This window comes from Salmo trutta, chromosome 36, assembly GCF_901001165.1.
Source record: "Salmo trutta chromosome 36, fSalTru1.1, whole genome shotgun sequence".
Lineage (NCBI taxonomy): Eukaryota > Metazoa > Chordata > Actinopteri > Salmoniformes > Salmonidae > Salmo > Salmo trutta.
Genome location: NC_042992.1, coordinates 26,210,254 through 26,232,099, shown reverse-complemented (window position 1 = coordinate 26,232,099; position 21,846 = coordinate 26,210,254). Strand labels below are relative to the sequence as shown.

Sequence of the window (21,846 nt, the reverse complement as noted above, 5' to 3'; positions counted from 1 at the left end):
TTCTCCCCCCTCCCTCCCTTTTTCTCTCCCCTTCTCCCCTCCCTCCCTCCTTTTCCCCCTCCCGCCCTTTCCCTCTCCCCCTCCCGCCTTTCCCTCTCCCCCTCCCGCCTTTTCCCTCTCCCCCTCCCGCCTTTTCCCTCTCCCCCTCCCGCCTTTTCCCTCTCCCCCTCCAGCCTTTTCCCTCTCCCCCTCCAGCCTTTTCCCTCTCCCCCTCCAGCCTTTTCCCTCTCCCCCTCCAGCCTTTTCCCTCTCCCCCTCCAGCCTTTTCCCTCTCCAGCCTTTTCCCTCTCCCCCTCCCTCCTTTTCCCTCTCCCCCTCCCTCCTTTTCCCTCTCCCCCTCCCTCCTTTTCCTACAGCTAAATGTCTTCTTCTGTGGTATTTGCGAGGCGATATTCAAGGTGTCGTGGAATCCAATTAGCATCACCATGAGAATGACACTCTGCCGCACAATCCTCACCCTGTCACACAAACACACACACACGCACCACCCTGTCACAGACTGCCTGCATCAAAAGGCACTGTACATTCTGGTAGGAGAATTAGCAGTTCCCTGTAAGGTGATGTCTGATACTACTGTCATCCCCTTCTGTCATTATAACATGAACAGTGCAGCAGGGATTAAAAGCATGGCAGCTAAATGCCTTTTTGGGAGTTTGTGGTCTTTGAAATAGTGTTAACTCCAAACAAAGTGAGAGAGAGAGAGAAAAAGAGAAAGTCTTCTCAGCCTGGTAAAGAGGAGAGTACTGAGAGGGCTCCCTAGCCAATTAAAAACCAATTTGCTTGTTCATTTCTCTGCCGGCCAGGCCTGTACCAGGCCGTGTTGGAATACACTATTGAGCCCCATTCCCTCTCTGATGTTAGCCTCCTGCACCAGGGGCCTGGCCAGCTCTCTTCTCCTCCCAGCTCAATAAACTCAAACCTGATACCTCTCCTCAGGCTGAAGGTCTCAGGGACCTGGTCGTAGTAGAAAGTCATGCTGCCTCATGAGGAACATTTCTTTCTTTATTTTTATGCTTTGTCTTGTAAACAAAGTTAGGGAGGACGATATCCATAGTCAGACAGACACACACTTCACTCCCACCTACACTACAGCATAATCGTTTGACTACCTCTCACAATTGTTTTCCACAGCAGTGAAGTGGAGGTCAACAACAACGTCTCTCTCTCTGTGCCTGACAGAAACTCTTCTCTAGTGAGTGCTTGAAAGAGGATCACAGTAGAGATAAAGGACTCTGAATGTTTTCTCTGTCAGTGTTTCTTTTATGCTCCAGTCCCTCGTGGTGAAGTGGGTTGAGCAGGGTGAGGGTCAAGAGCCTGCAGTGTACAGCAGCTTATCCTAAGGACCCTGAGAGAGTGTTTGTGTGTGTGTGTGTGTGTGTGGGGGGGGGGGGGGGGGCTGGGTCAGCGCAGGTCTCAAATCAATTGTGTGTCTTTTTGCGCAAAGTGGTGCCCGGAATACGTATCACCCCTGAGAAGAGCTCTTGAAGAGAAGATCCTTTAAATAAAGCTCAGGGCAAGGCAATGTTATTCAATCTCTTGCTAAGTACTGACCTTACTGAAACAGATGTCTGTGCTTGTGTGTGTGTTTTATTGATAATATAAAGTTGTAGGGACAACCTTACAGTGTATGGGACAGTTTTGACACAGAGTAGAGGCACATCCAGTTGGGTACCTTTGCTGAAGTCTTTGGGGTCGAGGCAGAGGCTGTATCCAGGCAGGGTCTCCAGCAGCAGCTTGTAGCAGGCCCTCCAGCCAGGCTCTGGGATGGTGGGGGCCACACACTGCATGGCTGCTACCCGCTTGAAGAAGGCTGACTTACGGTGGAAACCAATCAGGTGGTAGAGCTCAGAGAGGATGCTGTAACGCTGGATCTTCTCTTCCTCAGACAGCTGAGAAAACAGAGATCATTGGTTGGTTGGTTGGTTGTTGGTTAATTGGTTAAGTGGTTAATTGGTTGGCTAAGTGGTTAATTGGTTGGTTAAGTGGTTGGTTAAGTGGTTGGTTAAGTGGTTAATTGGCAGGTTAATTGGTGTGTTAAGTGGTTAATATGGGTGTTAATTTGTTTTTTTAAGTGGTTCATTGGTTTGTTAAGTGGTTAATTTGTTGGTTGGTTGGTTAATTGGTTGGTTGATTGGTTGGTGATGGATTGGTTGGTTAATTGGGTGGTTGGTTAATTGGTTGGTTGGTGATGGATTGGTTGGTTGGTTAGTTAATTGGTTGTTTGATCAAATCAAATGTATTTATATAGCCCTTCTTACATCAGCTGATATCTCAATGTGCTGTACAGAAACCCAGCCTAAAACCCCAAACAGCAAGCAATGCAGGTGTAGAAGCACGATTGGTTGGTTGGTTGGTTAATTGGTTGGTTGGTTAATTGGTTGGTGATGGATTGGTTGGTTAATTGGGTGGTTGGTTAATTGGTTGGTTGGTTGGTTAGTTAATTGGTTGGTTGATCAAATCAAATGTATTTATATAGCCCTTCTTACATCAGCTGATATCTCAAAGTGCTGTACAGAAACCCAGCCTAAAACCCCAAACAGCAAGCAATGCAGGTGTAGAAGCACGATTGGTTGGTTGGTTGGTTAATTGGTTGGTGATGGATTGATTTTATTAGATTGAAAAACGATTTAAACCACACACATGGAAACACTGCATTTAAATCGAGACCACCCGTACCTAAAATGTCAGACGTACAGTCAGTCATGCGTGCATACATGTATGTACGGGTTATCCCAGATTTGTTTTATGAATCAAATTGAACTTTTCCAGAGATTCATTTGGAAATAAGCTGCATAACTTCTGTTACTGTCAAGGATTTATAATAATATATTTATTTAGCATATATCCGTTTAGCAGAGTTTTTTTAGTTGTTTTTTTTACCCCCCATTTCGATCTTGTCTCATCACGGCAACTACCCAACGGGCTCGGAGGCGAAGGTCGGGTGATGCGTCCTCCGAAACATGACCCACCAAACTGCGCTTCTTAACACCCGCCCACTTAACCCGGAAGCCAGTGTATCAGAGAAACACAGTTTGAAAATAAGGGAGAGCCACACACTCTAGGAGCTCAGATGCAAAAATGTAATATCCATCCAACGTTTCGACAGCCAAGCTGTCTTCATCAGGGTATCATCACAAACACTGCAGGGTGACTCGTTTATATAGTGTCAAAAGACACACAGGTGTCTGTAATCATGGCCAAGTGTGGCCTAATATCATTGGTTAATTCTCAAATATAAAAAAGGCATGCAAAGAACAGCATACAAAAATAACAAATGGATAGCATACGATCATAGATTAATTTTAGACTACACAAGCTTACAAACAATTACAATGGCAAAGTCACAATAATCACAAGAATGGCTTCAGATCAAAGTCTACGTTGAGCCCGAAGGGAGCAAGGGTCTTTAAATTAAAGATGCAGGCAGCCTCTCGTTTTAACAATAAATTATCAAGGTCACCCCCTCTCCTAGGGAGGGTGACATGTTCGACGCCAATATAACGCAGAGACGAAATCGAGTGGTTTGCTTCCAAAAAGTGGGCCGCAACTGGGTAAGTCGAGTTTTTGCACCGAATGGTGCTACGATGCTCTGAGATACGTACTTTTAATTTAGCTTTGTTTTACCCACATCATTTTTACCACAGGGACAAGTTATAAGATAAATAACTGCCTTAGTGGAGCACGTAATAACACCTTTGATTGGGATCTGTTTCCCTGTTTGGGGGTGTTTGAAGGATCTACATTTATAAGTTCCTTTGCATTGAGCACAGCCATTACACTTGTAATTTCCATCCAGTAGAGGCGCAAATAGACGTTGTTCAGGAATATCTTGGGGTGGTAAATCAGAGTGTACCAATTGTTCTCTGAGATTTCTGCCCCGCGAGAATACGACTAAGGGAAGGTCCAAAAACACATTACTGAGACTATCATCGTATTTCAGAATGTGCCAATGTTTGTGAACGATTCCCTTAATTTGTTCAGAGCGCTTTGAATAGCAGGTAGTTAGAACGCAAGAATGCATCTTTTTGCGAGACTGACCTTAAAAAAGGTCATGTTTTGTTTTGAATTTTATCAATGGCAATATTAATCTGATCATTTTTGTACCCCCTCTCTGAACTTTCTGTGTGTCTCAGCCATATTTCTGTCGAAATCTGATTGTTTTTTGCAAATTCTTTTGATTCGACAGAATTGGCTGTAGGGCAAACTATTTTTCAAGGGAAGTGGGTGACTACTGTCAGCCCTCAACAAACTGTTACGATCAGTAGGTTTCCTGTAAAGATCAGTGTATAAAACATTATCTTCACACAAGATCAGAAGATCAAGAAAACTGATTTGACGTATCAGATTGCATAGTAAATCTCAAATGTTCAGAACAGGAGTTAAGAAAAAAGTGGAACGCCTGGAGCTGTTTTGCATCACCCCTCCATAGAACAAAAATATCATCAATATACCGTTTCCAAATAATGATATAAGGCAAGAAAACATTTTTGAGAGGATTGAAAATAGACTGTTTCTCCATGTAACCCACATACAAATTAGCATAGTTAGGAGCCATGGGGGATCCCATAGCAGTACCCTTCGTCTGAATAAAGAAATCATTTAGAAACATGAAATAGTTATGTGTGAGTACTATTTCAGCCAATGTTATAATGCATGCACTGGAAGGTAGTTCATTAGGGTCACGTTGCAGAAGAAAATCTTCCATAGCTTCAATACCACCCTCGTGTGGAATATTTGTGTATAACGACTCAACATCAAAAGTAACTAACAAGGTGTTCTCAGGGAGAGGATCGAGAGATTCAACGATAGAGATCATACTGCTGGTGTCCTTTACAAAGGAGGGGAGCTGTTCTGAGATCATACTGCTGGTGTCCTTTACAAAGGAGGGGAGCTGTTCTGAGATCATACTGCTGGTGTCCTTTACAAAGGAGGGGAGCTGTTCTGCGAGTGGTCTAATAATAATAATAATAATGCCTTCCCTGTAGCTCAGATGGTAGAGCATGGTGTTTGCAACGCCAGGGTTGTGGGTTCGATTCCCACGGGGGGCCAGCACAGAAATGAAATGTATGCATTCACTACTGTAAGTCGCTCTGGATAAGAGCGTCTGCTAAATGACTAAAATGTAAATGTAATGTAAAAATGTCTAATAAACAAGTCAACAAAAGTAGATAGAGGGGCCGTTACTGCATCAATGCCCGCTACAATAGGGCGCCCTGGAGGTTTTGTAACATTCTTGTGTAATTTCGGCAAAGTATAGAAAGTGGCAATTTTAGGGTGTTGAATAGCCAAAAAGTCATGTTATTTTTTGGTTTATCTGACCAGAACTGAAATACCCATCTAGGACAGTAAAGATAGTATTCTGAAATTGGGAAGTAGGGTCACTTCTGAGTTTCTTGTAAAAGGTGTTGTCAAGCAGTTGTCTATGACACTAATTTACATAATCTGTCCTATCCATGAGTACCACCGACCCACCCTTATCAGCAGGACGAATGAGGACTGACGTATCAGATTGTACCACCGACCCACCCTTATCAGCAGGACGAATGAGGACTGACGTATCAGATTGTACCACCGACCCACCCTTATCAGCAGGACGAATGAGGACTGACGTATCAGATTGTACCACCGACCCACCCTTATCAGCAGGACGAATGAGGACTGACGTATCAGATTGTACCACCGACCCACCCTTATCAGCAGGACGAATGAGGACTGACGTATCAGATTGTACCACCGACCAACCCTTATCAGCAGGACGAATGAGGACTGACGTATCAGATGGAAGTAAGCGTCATCCCTCCTGCGTCTGTCATGGAGAGGAGGAGCAGGACCTCCTCTGTCAGGGTTTCTCCAGAAGTAGACTTTATCCTCGGCCTTGTCTTTTTTGTCTTGGTTGAATTTCTTGATTTTAAGTTCCTTTATTTCTGTAGACAACTTGTCCTGGAGCGCTTGGTTAGTTTTCATCAGTTCACTGAATATGACATCATTAACAGCTATTTGTAGAGCTGTGCGTTTCTCTTTAATCGTATTATCCATTTCACTAAAATCCTTTTTCAACTGGTCAACAATTAATGTCATTAAATCAATAGAGCGTTTGTTCAGGATGGCACACCAGCGCTCACAGAAATCATCTGTGCCCTGTCTCAATGATGGTTCTTTTTGCCACCTGAGTCCCCGTGGAATAATGCCTTGACGCACATAATCACTAAGAGTGACTATATGTAGATGCGTTCTCGTCTGGCGCTTAGATAAATGTAACGGTTCTTTCGAGAGGTCAGAATTACCTCCCGGCATGTCAAAAACAATGATCTTATCACAATCCCTTTGGCTATATTCAAAGTCATCTTGTTTGGGTCTTTGACCAGTGTCAGGAAAAGAATGATCATTCGGCATCGTTTTAGAGCTTTTTTGTCGGTTGGGTGCTGTTTACTGGGTAACAGAACAATCTAGAAGAAAACCACTCGATTTCGTCTCTGTGTATACTGGCATCGAACATGTCATCCTCCCTAGGAGAGGGTGTGACCTCGATAATTTATTGTTAAAACAAGAGGCTGCCTGGATCTTTAATTTAAAGACAGTCCCAACGTAGACTTTGATCTTAAGCCATTCTTGTGATTATTGTGACTTTGCCATTGTAATTGTTTGTAAGCTTGTGTAGTCTAAAATTAATCTATGATCGTATGCTATCCATTTGTTTTTTTGTATGCTGTTCTTTGTATGCCATTTTTATATTTGACAATTAACCAATGATATTAGGCCACATTTGGCCATGATTACAGACACCTGTGTGTCTTCTGACACTATATAAACGAGTCATCTCGCAGTGTTTGTGATGATACCCTGATGAAGACAGCTTGGCTGTTGAAACGTTGGATATTACATTTTTGCATCCGAGTTCCTAGAGTGTGTGGCTCTCCCTTATTTTCAAGTTGTCTACTCTGCTAGCCAGCACCTCGCCTTAATAGGTGTGCGTTTCTTTTTCTTCTAGAGAAACAACGTTTAACTGACAATAGAGGTCAGCCTGCAGGCGCCTGGCCTGCCACAAGGAGTCGCTAGAGCAGGATGAGACAAGTCCCTCCCTGGCCAAACCCTCCCCTAACTGGGACGATCCTGGGCCTGGGATTGAATCCAGGTCTGTAGTGATGCCTCTAGCACTACAATGCATTGCCTTAGACCACTGTGCCACTCAGGAGGCCCTAGCAGAAGCGTCTGCTAATAAATGGCATATATTATTATACATCCTTGACGATAACACAAAGTTATACTTATTTCCAAACAAATCTCTGGAAAAGTTAAATTTGATTTATAAAACAAATCTGTGGAAAGGTTATGAGAATGATCAGTCACTGCACAATGGAAAGGAGGTGGTGGCACACTGGCAGAATCGTCCAAGTGAGAGATTTCCCTCCAGAGAGACAGGCCTACAGAGCAGAGCACACTGTGTGACTGCCTGAATAGAGCAGGCTTTCAGTCCCTCGCAGGATGGCCTCAGGCACCTGTCAGAGGAGCTTTCCTGTGTGTCAAGTTATGGGACTTGTGTGTTGGCAGGTGTTCCTCACACAGGGAAGCAGCAGTGACAGGTGTCTGAGTACAGGACCTGGGGGGTTGACAGGCTCTATGGGACCTGGGGGTTGACAGGCTCTATGGGACCTGGGGGTTGACAGGCTCTATGGGACCTGGGGGTTGACAGGCTCTATGGGACCTGGGGGTTGACAGGCTCTATGGGACCTGGGGGTTGACAGGCTCTATGGGACCTGGGGGTTGACAGGCTCTATGGGACCTGGGGGTTGACAGGCTCTATGGGACCTGGGGGTTGACAGGCTCTATGGGACCTGGGGGTTGACAGACTCTATGGGACCTGGGGGTTGACAGACTCTATGGGACCTGGGGGTTGGCAGGCAGTCCCTTTGGTTTCCCATAGAGCAAGGAGTGTTTCCTGACTACATGATCTAGGTAAAACTCTGGACCCTGGTTAGATGACAACTGGGGCACAGAGTTTTTCCTGAATATGAGTGGTAAGCATGGGACTTGACTAGGTAAAACTCTGGTCCCTTACAGTGTGTTTGAGACCCCCCCCCCCCCCCCAGAGAGGTACATCTACATGTCAGCTGAGGTCTTACCTGTCCCAGGTTGATGTAGACAGCATTCTGGAGGAACTCTGAGGCCTCCATGGCCCTCTTCTGAATGGCTAGCACCCTGACTGCCTTCACACACGCCTCCAGCTCTATCACACCTGCATTCTTATACTGGGGGAGGGAGATGGAGACGATAAGAACAGACACGGCCCAGTCTCAGCATAAGGAAAACCTAACTAACCAATGAGGACTTCTGACCTTTCCCACCCTGCGTAATATTCTGAACTCTTTCAACTACAGACATCTGTATCAGAGGCGTGAGATTACTGATCACAGTTCATGGGCTGATACGGAACCTCTGTCCTTCATTGTTACTTTACGCCACATGGTTCTTCCAGGGGACTTCCGGGTTCCCACCTCGTAGTTATATAGAAGTAGAAACTGGACTCCATACACTTCTCTCTCACACAACCAGCCAGCCACCCTTGTCCCCATTGTCTCCTTATTAAAATTCAATTAATATCTGAACGGTCCCGTCGTGTCGAGATAAAATGTAATTTAATTTGGAGTGAACTAGTTACAGGTATAAGGGCCAAGCAATGTCAAAGCAAAAATCCTATTATAATAGTAGCAATAAAACACTGCAGAGTTTCAGAAGGTCTACTGGGATGTTATGGATGTTACGCATCTGTGTTTTATCCCAATCTTTTAGCTTTGTTTGTTCGTTTTTCTTCATGTATACCTGTGTTATAACAGTAAGTATAGTTACTAATAGACTAACAATGCCATTAAGACTAGACATTAGTTAATTGCAATGATGCTCTACATTTTTTTTGGGGGGGGGGATTTCAATTGTTGGGGTAATATGACATTTGAGATGGCCCCACACTTCCATTTGGCTAATTGTAACAGTGACATCATGCTAGCTAAGCTTTCCAATGTTGACTTCAGTGCACTAAGACATATTCTCCTGTAGTCAGCATGTAGTAGTTTGTTTACAGTGCACACAGCCTCTCTCTGCTGCTGCAGACTGCCCAACCATCACTGATACCTAGTGAGCTACTGTCCCCTGGTGGACATGTTGAGAACTGCAAACTGGACAGTGGATAATGGAATACTGTCTGCAAACAGCATCGGTCTGCAAAGCGCAAACACTGAACCTTGTTGTTGAAACGTTGAATGTAATGAAGTATGCAGGAGCATTCAACAGTGTGTGTGTGTGTGTGTCTGTTTATTTCCTAGGATTTATACTTTTTGTACCCTGCAGATTAAAATTAGCTAGATGTACGTACAGTGCTTTTGAAATATTCTTGTCCATTACCTTGCTATAGCAGGAGATGGAACAAAGTAGATAGGAGCATTCAATAGTGTGTGTGGGAAAATCTATTTCTTGTCTTTTCCAATACCTTGCCATAGTAGGAGATGGCCTCCTTGTATTTCTCTATGATGTCTTCAGGGCTCAGGCAGTTCTTGGCCCGGCCGATTTCACTGCTGGTGTCTGCACTGATCCCATTTGCTGTGAGGGCACCTGGGGGGCAAGAGCGAGAGACAGGGAGGGGAGAGGGAGACAAAAAAGGAGGAGCGAGAAAGAGGAGGCGGCAAAAAAAATTACATTAATGACTGGGAATATTGTCAATGTTATCAGACCCATCCACCACTTGGCTGTTCACCTCCATGCATATGGCCAAAGTCACAACAGTAACTTACTCAGACACTGAGTATAGCTTACCTGAGCATACACACTTAATGCAGCGTCGACAGGCGTTGCAAACACTGAGATATTAAGACAACGCTCAATAATTGCCATGCACGGCATTCACTTTTATATGGAAACACAAAACAATCTATCTATAAATAAAAGGCCTTTAAGCGGGTCACTGCGCACTGTTACGTGATCAAAATGTGCTCAGTAGTTTGGAGCGTTTCAATTGAAATAGGAGTAGTATCTCTCGTCTACCCATGTGATTTGAATACAGATTTTGTATTGAGAAAACATTGCCTAGAAACGGCTAGCTGGGTCCATAGCAACGGTGTCGCGGCGATGCCACTATGACACCGCGTTACATGTGAATCATAAGGCTACCCTGAGATCACACACACATACTAGAAACGTATACACTCACTGCACTGTAACTTGGTTTGAATGAAAACATTGCTAAGTGCTCCTCTTTAGCTCAGTTAGTAAAGCATGGTGCTTATGGCGCAAGGATAATGGGTTCGATTCCCGGGACCACCCGTACGTAAACAATTTAGGCACACACGGCTGTAAGTCGTATTGGATAAAAGCATCATCTGCTAAATGGATTATATTACAACAACAAAAACCGTTAAGTGTCTGAAAAATGTGCAACATGTTACATCTAGACCCAGAACTACACACTTTACACAGACCCCTTGGGTTGAATGGTCTAGTAAAACCAACCCCAGTCCCTAAAAAGGTAACATATAAGAGCTTCATTTCTGCAGCATATCCTACTGATAGGTTGGCCAAAATGCCTCACACTGAACAGTTCTACATTGTAACTTGAGGCTACAGGAAGAACAGACAAATAGCTTGGATGCCTCAATCAGCAGTACTACAAAACCAACATCGCCACCCTCTGGTGCATGTCTGAATTACTTTTTTCATCTAAATTGGAGGTTATAGTGCTGGATATCATGTTGTTGATTAGGATTTAAAATGGTTACCATTCATTGACGAGAAGAGGTCAATGATGTAATCAAGCATGAACACCCAACAACATTAACGCTGACAAGAATAACAGGAATACAACCCCTGCCTTAAGAGGCGGGAAAATAATATCACTTTTGATGTACCAGTGGTGGAAACAATAAAACGTTGGAATCAGATGTAGTGCAATGGGTTGATAGCCTGGTCCCAGATCTGTTTGTGTTGTCTGGCCTTAGTTGGTAAGACAGCACTAACAGATCCGGGACCAAGTTAGGAGGTTGTCGTCACAAAAAGCATAAAACCAACAAGTAAGAGGGAAAAGAGCCACAGCAGGCAAACACAGGCAGGTAAGACGTCTAGCTAGGTGTAACGCTATGCAGGGCTGCCCTGTTAGTGTCATACCATACCTGGGTCTATGAGTACCTCCTGCGCCCCTACGGTAACACACAGAGACAGACACACAGAGAGAGAACGCAGGTTCACACAGTGCAGTAAGTTACTGAAAGCAATGTTAGTCCCCAAACGAGCCGCTTCTTAGACGGTTCCTTGTGACTTTCCCCATCAGTCCCCGTCGTAGCGTATACTATTTCTAATTACTTCAGTAATACACTAAAGCTAAATATGTGTGGTTATTTAGGGGTTAAAGTAATTGACTTGTTAATAATATTAAGTAAAGACGTGAATGGAAATAAGATATGAAATACTGTTCAGAACAAATGGGTTAGGTTGTGGGGGCCACTGGATTTCTCAGGTAAAGTTGTCCAGGGCACAGAACAACAGAAGCAGCTGGGCTGAGAAAAGCGTAGCAAAACTTGTGTTGTCATAGTACTAGCCATATTGCTTGGGCCACACGTCAAATAGCCAGGGAGACCGCTTCCTTCCAACCATCCTATAATCACAGCTCATTCAGAAACCTCCGGACATCTTCCACTGTCCCACAACACAAGTTGTCTTTAAATGAGATATTACACTAAAGACACCCCCCTCCCATAAACACCACAACCTCCACACAGTAAAATACAATCCACATTACAACCGTACCACCAAACCCTCCTCTCCAGACGTACAGACAGCCCCCCTGGGGCACCCATACCTCTACCTCACCCATACCTCACCCATACCATACCTCACTGTTAATTTGATCAAATTCAATCCTGAGATGCGCAGAGACCCTCCCTTTCAATAATAACACCGGGTCTGTCTGTCTGTCTGTCTGTCCCCCCCCCCCCGACCCGGTTCTTCCTTCTTACCCATATGGCCAACTTGGCTTGGTCGAACAAGAAGTTTAAAAAAAAATAAAATTTCTCTTTCACTGCTTGAATACCTCGGCCCCATCACAAATATCACTACGGAGAAGACCACCCCCAACCTCACACACAGGGAGAGCACGCGAGAGAGAGGAGTGCTGCTTACCTGGCCGGTGTCTCTTCCCTGCGTCGGCTTCCTGGCCCTGGCCCTGTGCCAGGCTGGGTTTGCGTCCAGCAGCCTTCCCTGCTGTTCCTCCAGGGTAGTGGAAGATAACAGAGGCTGAACACAGGCCCTCTAACGCAGCTGGAGAACCAAGACACAAGGGAGATGTGTCAATGAAACAGAATACCCTCCATTAGAAGTTAACTAAAGGGCATTCTGTATGTACAGTATGGCAAGGGTGATGATCCATCCTCCTGCAGAGCTACTGGGCTTGGCAGGATTTTGCTACTACCCTGTTGTAGCACCCCTGATTGCCTTCAAGGTCGTGGTGAGCAGCTGATTAGTCGAATCAGGTATGTTATAGTAGGGTCGGAGCAAAAACCTGCAGGGTATCCAGCCCTACTTTATTGGATTTGAACGTAGAGCCCCGTCTTCCTCCTCAGTCTTACCCCCCAGCCAGAGGAAGTCATTGACTGAGCGGAGCAGCTCCACAGCCATGTGATAGTGGACCAGGGCATCCTGCAACATGCCTGCCTGCAAACACAGGTCCCCAACGTGCTTCCTCATACGGCCCTGGCAACGCTTCTTATAGTGCCTAAGGAGGAGGGAAAGAAACATCAAATTGTGTCAGTCAGTTGTCGTAGAGGTATCCATTTACAAAACAACTTTGTCCACGTGTTACAGCAAACAAGTATCCAAGTAGGGTTTACTTCTTACATCATTTTCACAAAAAACTATATTTTGTTGTCTCTCTCATTCGTATGGTTTCCAAAATAAAAGTCCTTCTTTAAGCATAACGTATTTTCTTACCCAGGTCCCATTGGGTGCTAGCAGAGGAGACTCAGTGTTGAATGATTCTTATCAGTTACAAGTGGTGTGTGTGGGGTGGGACAGCACAAACAAGGGAGACAGGGGCTGGGGAGGGGAGAACCCAATAGAGAAAAAGAATCCCAACGACCCTGATCCTGAAGTCTAGCACATTAAACACACAAGGATTGAAGAGGACGACGACAACATCACCGTTTGTAATTCTAACAGAAGAAAAGGGGGCCAGTTTAAGACCTCTGTCTAACTCTTTACTGGAGCCTGAGATACTGGGAAGGTCTAGGGTCAAACCCACCTTGTATTGTGTTACCTAGAGAACATTATGTGTCAATGGTGGTAAATGGGGTTGACTTCCACGTTATTAGTGAATTTATGGTACATTTGCTTTGCTCATATTGTTTAGATTCAGAATAATGAGTTGGGCCTAAACTGTTCGGATGAAAACAAACGATGCCTATGTTACCATTTGTTAGCCTAGTTAGTGAAATAAAATGATGAGCAATACATGATGTATGGTCTGCTTAGAAGAACATGGATACCACATTCAAAGGCATGCTTTCATAAGTAGGTGCAATAATAAGCCTAGTTGAAGGTGATGCATCCCTCCATGAATCATGGATATACGAGATCCATGTTAAAGTGTAATAGCAGCAGAATATAGTAGAAGATATGAGACCCACGTTATAGTGTACTAGCAGCAGAATATAGTAGAAGATATGAGATCCACATTATAGTGTACTAGCAGCAGAATATAGTAGAAGATGAGATCCACGTTATAGTGTACTAGCAGCAGAATATAGTAGAAGATATGAGATCCACGTTATAGTGTACTAGCAGCAGAATAAAGTAGAAGATATGAGATCCACGTTATTAGTGTACTAGCAGCAGAATATAGTAGTAGATATGAGATCCATGGTAAAGTGTACTAGCAGCAGAATATAGTAGTAGATATGAAGATATGAGATCCATGTTAAAGTGTACCATCAGCAGAATATAGTAGTAGATATGAAGATATGAGATCCATGGTAAAGTGTACTAGCAGCAGAATATAGTAGTAGATATGAGATCCATGTTAAAGTGTACCAGCAGCAGAATATAGTAGTAGATATGAGATCCATGTTATTAAAGTGTAGTTGCAGCAGAATATAGTAGAAGATATGAGATCCACGTTATAGTGAACTAGCAGCAGAATATAGTAGTAGATATGAGATCCATGGTAAAGTGTACTAGCAGCAGAATATAGTAGATATGAAATCCATGTTAAAGTGTACCAGCAGCAGAATAGTAGTAGATATGAGATCCATGTTAAAGTGTACCATCAGCAGAATATAGTAGTAGATTTAAGATCCATGGTAAAGTGTACTTGACACATAATTTAGTAGAAGATATGCAGTGGCAGTTCTAGCTTGTATGGCTTCCTGGGAGAACCCCCCCTTCAGCCCGCCCCCCCCCCGACAAAAAGAAAAGCACCCTTCTGCACCAACTGTAATTTTTAGGCAGAAATTTGGAACACCACAAATAAATAATCATAACATTTAAAACTATATACATAAATAAGACTCATCGAAATCAAAAAGTAGTAAAAGACAAATAGAAACAAATGTGTTGATTTGGCACTCGAGCATCAATACATTACCCATCCACCAACACTGTCAACCAAGCATCAAGAGAAAACCAATTCACCTTGGTGGTGTGCAGACTGGTTTTATATTATTCTTAACAATTTCACACAAACCAGAAAAACATGCAACAATATGTCTGTGAAACTACATATTCACAGTATTATGAATGAAATATGGTTTATTTCAAATCAAATTTTATTGGTCACATACACATGGTAATGCGAGTGTAGCGAAATGCTTGTGCTTCTAGTTCCGACCATGCAGTAATATCTAACAAGTAATCTAACAATTTCACAACAACTACCTTACACAAGTGTAAAGGAATAAGAATAAGAACATATGAATATATGGATGAGCGATGGGCGAACGACATTGGCAAGATGCAGTAGTTGGTATAGAGTACAGTATATACATACGAGATGAGTAATGTAGTGTATATAAAGTGGCATTGTTTAAAGTGACTAGCGATACATTTATTACATCCAATTTTTAATTATTAAAGTTGCTAGAGATTTGAGTCAGTATGTTGGCAGCAACCACTCTATGTTAGTGATGGCTGTTTAACAGTCTGATGGCCTTGAGATAAACAGCTTCTTTCAGTCTCTCAGTCCCAGCTTTGATGCACCTGTACTGACCTCACCTTCTGGATGATAGCGGGGTGAACAGGCAGTGGCTCGGGTGGTTGTTGTCCTTGATGATCTTTTTGGCCTTCCTGTGACATCGGGTGGTGTAGGTGTCCTGGAGGGCAGGTTGTTTGCCCCCGGTGATGCGTTGTGCAGACCTCACTTTCCTCTGGAGAGCCTTACGGTTGTGGGCGGAGCAGTTGCCGTACCAGGCGGTGATACAGCCCGACAGGATGCTCTTGATTGTGCATCTGTAAAAGTTTTTTGGTGACAAGCCGAATTTCTTCAGCCTCCTGAGGTTGAAGAGGCAGTGTTGCACCTTCTTCTTCAAGCTGTCTGTGTGGGTGGACCATTTCAGTTTGTCCATGATGTGTACGCAGAGGAACTTAAAACTTTACACCTTCTCTACTACTGTCCCGTCGATGTGGATAGGGGGGTGCTCCCTCTGCTGTTTCCTGAAGTCCACGATCATCTCCTTTGTTTTGTTGACGTTGAGTGTGAGGTTATTTTCCTGACACCACACTCCGAGGGCAGTCACCTCCTCCCTGTAGGCCACCTCGTCGTTGTTGGTAATCACGCCTCCCACTGTAGTGTCGTCTGCAAACTTGATGATTGAGTTGGAGGCGCGCATGGCCACGCAGTCATGGGTGAACAGGGAGTACAGAAGAGGGCTGAAAACACACCCTTGTGGGGCCCCAGTGTTGAGGATCAGCGGGGTGGAGATGTTGTTTCCTACCCTCACCACCTGGGGGCGTCCCGTCAGAAAGTCCAGGACCCAGTTGCACAGGGCGGGGTCGAGACCCAGGGTCTCGAGCTTAATGACGAGTTTGGAGGGTACTATGGTGTTAAATGTTGAGCTGTAGTCGATGAACAGCATTCTTACATAGGTATTCCTCTTGTCCAGATGGGTTAGGTCAGTGTGCAGTGTGATTGCGTTGTCTGTGGACCTATTGGGGCAGTAAGCAAATTGGAGTGGGTCTAGGGTGTCAGGTAGGGTGGAGGTGATATGATCCTTGACTAGTCTCTCAAAGCACTTCATGATGACGGAAGTGAGTGCTACAGGGCAATAGCCGTTTGGCTCAGTTACCTTAGCTTTCTTGGGAACAGGAACAATGGTGGCCCTCATGAAGCATGTGGGAACAGCAGACTGGGATAGGGATTGATTGAATATGTCCGTAAACACACCAGCCAGCTGGTCTGCACATGCTCTGAGGACGCGGCTAGGGATTCCGTCTGGGCCGGCAGCCTTGCGAGGGTTAACACGTTTAAATGTTTTACTCACGTTGGCTACAGTGAAGGAGAGCCCGCAGGTTTTGGTAGCGGGCCGTGTCAGTGGCACTGTATTGTCCTCAAAGCGAGCAAAGAAGTTGTTTAGTTTGTCTGGGAGCAAAACATCGGGTCCGCGACGGGGCTGGTTTTCTTTTTGTAGTCAGTGATTGTCTGTAGACCCTGCCACATACCTCGTGTCTGAGCCGTTGAATTGCGACTCTACTTTGTCTCTATACTGACGCTTAGCTTGTTTGATTACCTTGTGGAGGGAATAGCTACACTGTTTGTATTCGGTCATGTTTCCAGTTACCTTGCCCTGATTAAAAGCAGTGGTTCACGCTTTCAGTTTTGCGCGAATGCTGCCATCAATCCACGGTTTCTGGTTGGGGAAGGTTTAAATAGTCGCTGTGGGTACAACATCACCAATGCACTTGCTAATAAACTCGCTCACCGAATGAGCGTATACATCAATGTTGTTGTTCGACGCTATCCGGAACATATCCCAGTCCACGTGATCGAAGCAATCTTAAAGCGTGGAATCAGATTGGTCAGACCAGCGTTGAATAGACGCAAGGGCGTTTCCTGTTTAGTTTCTGTCTATAGGCTGGGAGCAAGGGTCAGAAATGGTCAGAAATGGTGGTCAGAAATGGGTCACGCATTCGATATACTGATAAAATTTAGGGAGCCTCGTTTTCAGATTAGCCTTGGTAGCATTTTGTAGTGCGACTGATTTTACTAATTGCATTAGTGCAATATTGAGAGCATCCTGACTGGTTGCATCACTGCCTGGTACGGCAATTGCTCGGCCTCTGACCGCAAGGCACTACAGAGGGTAGTGCGTACGGCCCAGTACATCACTGGGGCTAAGCTGTCTGCAATCCAGGACCTCTACACCAGGCGGTGTCAGAGGAAGGCCTTAAAAATTGTCAAAGACCCCAGCCACCCCAGTCATAGACTGTTCTTTCTACTACCACATGGCAAGCGGTACCGGAGCGCCAAGTCCAGGACAAAAAGGCTTCTCAAAAGTTTTTACCCCCAAGCCATAAGACTCCTGAACAGGTAATCAAATGGCTACCTGGACTATTTGCATTGTGTGCCCCCCCCCCAACCCCTCTTTTTACGCTGCTGCTACTCTCTGTTTATCATATATGCATAGTCACTTTAACTATACATTCATGTACATACTAACTCAATTGGGCCGACCAACCAGTGTTCTCGCACATTGACTAACCAGGCTATGTGCATTGTGTCCCACCCACTACCTCCTTTTTTACGCTACTGCTACTCTCTGTTCATCATATATGCATAGTCACTTTTACCATGTCTACATACTACCTCAAGCAGCCTGACTAACAGGTGTCTGTATGTAGCCTCGCTACTGTATATAGCCTGTCTTTTTACTGTTGTTTAATTTCTTTACTTACCCATTGTTCACCTAATACCTTTCTGCACTATTGGTTAGAGCCTGTAAGTAAGCATTTTACTGTAAGGTCTACACCTGTTGTATTCGGCGCACGTGACAAATAAACTTTGATTTACTGTACAAAATTAGAGGTGGGCTATTTGATAGATTCCCCCGCTCACCATACCTCGGGCTTCCAGTGGGGAGACCTGAGGTCAACCTACCCCTGCCCCCCTCCCCATCTCGTACTTCTGAGTGGGAGACCTTCCCAGACAGTAAGTAGCCTGCCTAGCTCACAAACTAGAATCAGGGCGCCCTCTCCGACAAGGTTAATTGACCCACAGTCCCACACGGTGACATGATATCATTGACGTGATGTGTAAATGAACGATAGAAAACCAATCGCGCAAATGTCACCAATCAGAATTTTTGTGCGGGCACCCCATGTTGCCCCCGGCAAGATGCCGCCTATACCCAAATCCACCACTGAAGATATGAGATCCATGGTAAAGTGTACTAGCAGCAGAGTATAGTAGAATATATGACAACCATGTTATAGAATGTGTGATGCTTCAGAAGAATTAGAGCATAGACCTTATTCACTCAGTCAAGCCCGGGTCAGCCTGGACAAACCTTTACAAGCACATAATAGAATAGATAGGCTATCCTCACCATTTAAGTGAACCAACCTTCACAAGCCTCAGTCGTTGACAGTGTTCTGTACTCTGCATGTCCAAACTATCAGCTCCTTCAGAACTCTAGTTGTTATGATTTTATTTCATACAAAGTTGAGAGGAGTGATGAGTTTGGATCTAAGCTATGAACCCATACACAAGAGCACTGGGGTAGGGGACGGGGCCAGGGCGGAGTGTCTCGTTTAGGAGTGGGCTTAAGCTGGAACTAGGATGGGCTTAACTAAAGCCATGTGTCTAACAGCATCTCACCTTTTCACACGCAACAATAAACTCACAGGACAGTATGAAAGAAACAAATGAGAAAGACAAATAAAGTAACCAAGATAAAAAGGAAAGAAGCAAAAATAAAAACAGATTTTTGAACGAGGAAATAAACATGCAACATTGACTCTTGTCCTTAGCAACACTAATGTAATGACAAGGCGATCTTGACGACGGACATCACAGAGAAACACTGAGGTCAGACTTTCTCCAGCATTTTGTAACAACCAGCCAAGTAAAAACCATCTAACAACTTTTAGGCTTCACTTGACAAATTGAGGCATTTAATAAATTGTAAACCTAATAGACTATTTCTTAATTCAGCAGTTACAGTACAGGCTCATAGAACGTTTTTAATAACCAACTTTGTTAATTCCAAATTCATTGACCAGCTGAAAAACGATATAAGCAGCAAAACATGTAGATGATACCAGACCTATAAAACCCAAATAGAGTGCAGAAAAAGACAACTCACCTGCTATCAGTGTCCAGTCCCACAAAGTCTTTCTTCTCAAAGGGAACACAAAGCAGTGGTATCTTATCTCCAGACTTGTCTGTGGCTCTATCCAGCCTCTTAGACTCCAGCACAATGAAGATGGACTCCACAAAGTCCTCCACCCTCTTCTCCACATCGGGACAGTCATCATAACTAGAGTAGAAGGCCACATCTGTCCTCTGCTGCTCTGCTATCTCCCCCTGCAGCCCGAACACCAGGAGCCGCGAGTCGTACAGCGTGGCTCCGAACACATCCTTCTGGCTGTGGAAACGGTCCGACGTTTGGGGCCACTCTTTAGCTGAACCACAGGTCGTCACGGAGATGAGGCCCACCACCTAGATAGAGATGAATAGAGATAGATAGACAGATAATACTATTATTCCTGAGGGGAAATGTCACGCACAGGACAAAAAGACACACCGCACTGCAGTGCTTCTCTAACCTCTCCTTGGGAACTCCCAGACGTTTCACAGTTTTGTTGTAGCCCTAAACTAGCACACCTAATTCAAGTAGTCAAGGGCTTGATGATTAATAGACAAGTTGAATCAGGTATGCTAACTCTGGAATACTTAAAATAGATGGAACAGCTGTGGGCACAAGGAGAGGTTTGCGAAAGGCTGCTGTAAAGGACACATAACAAAAAACTAAGTGCATTTCTGAAACCCAAATAAACATTACGAAAAGCAACAAACAGGAAAAATAAAAGCCACAAAGCAACAAACCTTGCGATGTGTCTGGAAGTCTCCCCACTCGTTGTTCTCAGGGAGGTAGTGGTGCCGGTAACGGATATAGAGGTTCCTCTGGGAGTCCTGGATGGACACCTTTTTTCCCCCAACACCATGAAAAGACAAAACACAGAACAAAATAGGCATCATTTGACAATCAGGATCCAATGGTAAAAAACTGTCATAAAAAAAAAAAACGAATAACTACAAAGTGAACGGGGTTACATATTTCAATAAATAATAAGAAATAGGCCTAGACTGTCACAAATGCCACCCTATTCCCTATATCAATCAAATGTATTTATAAAGCCCTTTTTACATCAGCAGATGTCACAAAGTGCTGTACAGAAAGCCAGCCTAAAACCCCAAACAGCAAGCAATGCAGGTGTAGAAGCACGACTTCTTAGTGCACTACTTTTGACCAGTGTTAGCCCTGCAATAGGGTGCCATTTGGGATGCACTCATAGCTAGTACACATAGTGAATGCTTACCTGGGCCACAGAGGCAATGCGTTTGTAGATCCTGAAGAACTGGTCCTCAGGGACGATGCCCACTGGTCGGACCACCACCAAGACCGTCTGATGGTCCTCAGCACACTGCATGTAATCTGGGATACTCATCTCCTTCTCATAGGCTCTGAGGAGCAGAGGGAAAGGAAGAGGGAGAGAACCAAAGGAAGGGGGTAATGTAGAGACCTTAACCCAACACCTAGCAACCTCATCAAGTGGTTCAGACCTCTTGGCGTTGGGGTTTAAGCTGTTGGCTTGACAGTCACTGGACCAGGGTTCAAGTCCCGATCGGGCTACAATATGATTTTATTAATTCCTCAACACCTAACTACATTTCATCCACACATTCCACAGTCAAGGTTTGAAATCACTGCCAGTTGATTCTAAAGCATTCTGACAATAATCAGGTGTGTTACTGCTTGGTTGGAGCAAAAGCACCCACACAATTTCTCAACTCTCAGCATGGTGACCAAACATGTCATCATGGGAGTTATTTTAGGTACTATTTACAAGTATTTACAAGTATTGACAAGACAGCCGTTGGAATGAATTGCAAACTACATACATCGCGAGTGTGACGTGTTGCCCATTCACAAAAACCACCCACCCATCAATCCATCCACGAGTTTCAATCTGGAGTATAAAGGCTCTACCTAGCTAGCAACAAAGATAGAACACTGTGCTAGCAGCTCTAACCAACCTAGCTACAGTAGCTAGCCTCATGGCAAATATACCTTTGTTACAGTAAAATACATTCAACTTCAAATATATTCAGAAATTGAATTATTTCAGCCATCAATGTTTACAGAATGGCTGCCTTACCAAGTTAGTTAGCTTGCTAGCTACACTGACAGTCTCTAGAAAGCTAGCTAACATTAGTATGACACATGGTTGCTAGGCTAGCTGACTCTTCAGCCACAAACAGCATAATTCTTTACCAAAACATGCCAAGAATTCACATAATGTATGCGTTTCATTGATGTTACCTTGATATATATTGATCCAGAAACGTTTAACAGAACTTCCTGAATGAACTCTTCTTCTCTATCTTCTTCTTATATGGTATATTGGCGATCGCACAATTTAATGTGCATCCTGCCACCTACTGTCCGGGATAGAAACAGGAGTCCCAAAAACTGAACAAACTACCAAAATACTACAAAACTAACAAATAATAACAAACAAAATCTGACAACGTTTCTGTTAAAAAACAAAAGCAGATCTGATCCCTACACAGGCTCAAGGGGAACCTGGGAAGGCGGG

The 21,846-nt window shown here is 44.3% G+C and overlaps 2 protein-coding genes across 4 annotated transcripts in view; both read right to left on the bottom strand.

Annotated features, from left to right (window-relative positions):
* Nucleotides 1–975, bottom strand: part of LOC115175462 (trafficking protein particle complex subunit 9-like) — a 126,094-nt gene extending 125,119 nt beyond the window's left edge. The window contains exon 1 of the mRNA XM_029734697.1: nt 920–975. Coding sequence (XP_029590557.1) covers nt 920–975 — 56 coding nt within the window. The remainder of the gene's footprint in view (nt 1–919) is intronic.
* A 469-nt stretch (nt 976–1,444) lies between these two features.
* On the bottom strand, nt 1,445–21,636 carry LOC115175745 (trafficking protein particle complex subunit 9-like). 3 transcript variants are annotated; one of them, XM_029735212.1, is made up of 10 exons: nt 21,570–21,636; nt 20,566–20,710; nt 20,072–20,170; nt 19,329–19,684; nt 12,606–12,751; nt 12,160–12,297; nt 11,154–11,180; nt 9,482–9,603; nt 8,121–8,246; nt 1,445–1,889 (listed from the first exon to the last, which is right to left on the bottom strand). In XM_029735212.1, the coding sequence occupies exons 2-10, from the start codon at nt 20,692–20,694 to the stop codon at nt 1,509–1,511; spliced, it is 1,524 nt and encodes a 507-aa protein (XP_029591072.1). In that variant the 5' UTR covers nt 20,695–20,710; nt 21,570–21,636; the 3' UTR covers nt 1,445–1,508. The 3 variants fall into 3 exon arrangements, with proteins under 3 accessions (XP_029591072.1, XP_029591073.1, XP_029591074.1); XM_029735213.1 differs by lacking the exon at nt 21,570–21,636 and adding an exon at nt 21,522–21,541; XM_029735214.1 differs by lacking the exon at nt 11,154–11,180 and having other exon boundaries at nt 1,447–1,889.
* Between the last annotated feature and the right edge of the window lie 210 nt (nt 21,637–21,846).

Excerpts from the sequence above, each read along its gene's own strand:
- LOC115175745 (XM_029735212.1), bottom strand. The coding sequence starts at position 20,694 with ATGAGTATCCCAGATTACATGCAGTGTGCTGAGGACCATCAGACGGTC. Across the intron at positions 12,752-19,328 it reads GGACTGGACACTGATAGCAG|GCACTATAAGAAGCGTTGCC; the intron begins GTGAGTTGTCTT and ends CCTCCTCCTTAG. Across the intron at positions 11,181-12,159 it reads AGGGAAGAGACACCGGCCAG|GGGCGCAGGAGGTACTCATA; the intron begins GTAAGCAGCACT and ends GTGTTACCGTAG.